Consider the following 1,255-nt stretch of genomic DNA (forward strand, 5'->3'; position numbering starts at 1 on the left):
GAATCACTTACAAACATTAACGGGATTGATGCCCTCATCTTGTAACGTAGAGTTGTTCCAAAGAATTCCAAATTTGAAGAAGTTGGGAATTTTAAATGTTGATTCAGTTGATACTGAAAAGTGTTATTTTCTTGATAATCTTGTACATTTAACTCAGCTTGAGAAGCTCAAAGTTGAGTTTAAAACGGATTGTATGCATATTCTCAGAAGATTATGGAGGACGGCAGATTGGGTGTACACACCTCGGCTACACATTCCACACAGTGACAATTTCCCACCAAAACTTAAGAAATTAACATTGTGCAAAACACACCTAAAATGGAAGACATGAACTTCCTCAGAAAGTTACCCAATCTTGAGGTTCTCAAACTTAAACATCACGCCTTTCATGGAGAAATTTGGAAACTAAGCGATGAGGATGAAGAGGGATTCTTTCGACTAAAGAATTTACTTCTTGAGAGCATGTATCTAAAGCAATGGGAAGCAACAAGTTATCATTTCCCAAGCCTTGAGCACTTTGTCCTAACAGATTGCTATTCGTTGGAGCAAATTCCTTTCGACTTTGCTGATATTCAGACTCTACAGCTGATTGAACTACACAAATGTATGCATTCTGTTCTTGTTTCAGCAGAGCAAATACAAGAGGAGCAACAAATCTTGGGAAATGATGACCTTGTTATTCGCATCAACAATATACGTGAGTAAACATTCATCAAAAAATTGGAACGCTTCATTTATATTCGTCATTCTCGTTCTACTTTACATACGTGTGTTCACTTTTTCATGTATTTATTTACCACTGTCTGTGCATTGCAGACAAAAAGATTACTTGATGGAGAGTACCATAAGGTACATTCAAGCAAAAATAAGAAGTTGGATCACTCTTTGCAGTGGGAGATGTTTCCTGTCTGGAAAGTATAGTTAGTGAAAATTCCCGATTCCAACTTGTTTGGGATTGATACATGGTTTAGTGGATGTATTGCCTTTGGAAAGTGTATATAGTTGAATGACTTCTCTTTCTATCGATGTTGATTCTATTTATCTGTTCTCCTCAATATAACATGTTAAACACATTTGATATGGAGGAAAATTTTTTCATCCACATACACAACTACTCCCTTAAAGTTTCTTCGCTTTGCTAGTCTTATCTATACTTAAACATTGTATTTTACCCCTCTCTGGACTGCTCAGGTCCTTTCCGAGACTTTTTCATTTAAGGTACCTTTATTGCTCGTACCACCATGTTTGAGATAGA

General features: G+C 36.3%; 1 protein-coding gene across 1 annotated transcript; it reads left to right on the forward strand.

Moving 5' to 3' along the window:
* The first annotated feature begins 6 nt into the window (after positions 1 to 6).
* On the forward strand, positions 7 to 1,219 carry LOC124890338 (putative late blight resistance protein homolog R1A-3). Its single transcript, XM_047402195.1, has 2 exons — positions 7 to 697; positions 817 to 1,219. The coding sequence occupies exons 1-2, from the start codon at positions 319 to 321 to the stop codon at positions 831 to 833; spliced, it is 396 nt and encodes a 131-aa protein (XP_047258151.1). The 5' UTR covers positions 7 to 318; the 3' UTR covers positions 834 to 1,219.
* Positions 1,220 to 1,255: the final 36 nt, after the last annotated feature.

This window comes from Capsicum annuum, unplaced genomic scaffold (assembly GCF_002878395.1).
Source record: "Capsicum annuum cultivar UCD-10X-F1 unplaced genomic scaffold, UCD10Xv1.1 ctg1571, whole genome shotgun sequence".
Lineage (NCBI taxonomy): Eukaryota > Viridiplantae > Streptophyta > Magnoliopsida > Solanales > Solanaceae > Capsicum > Capsicum annuum.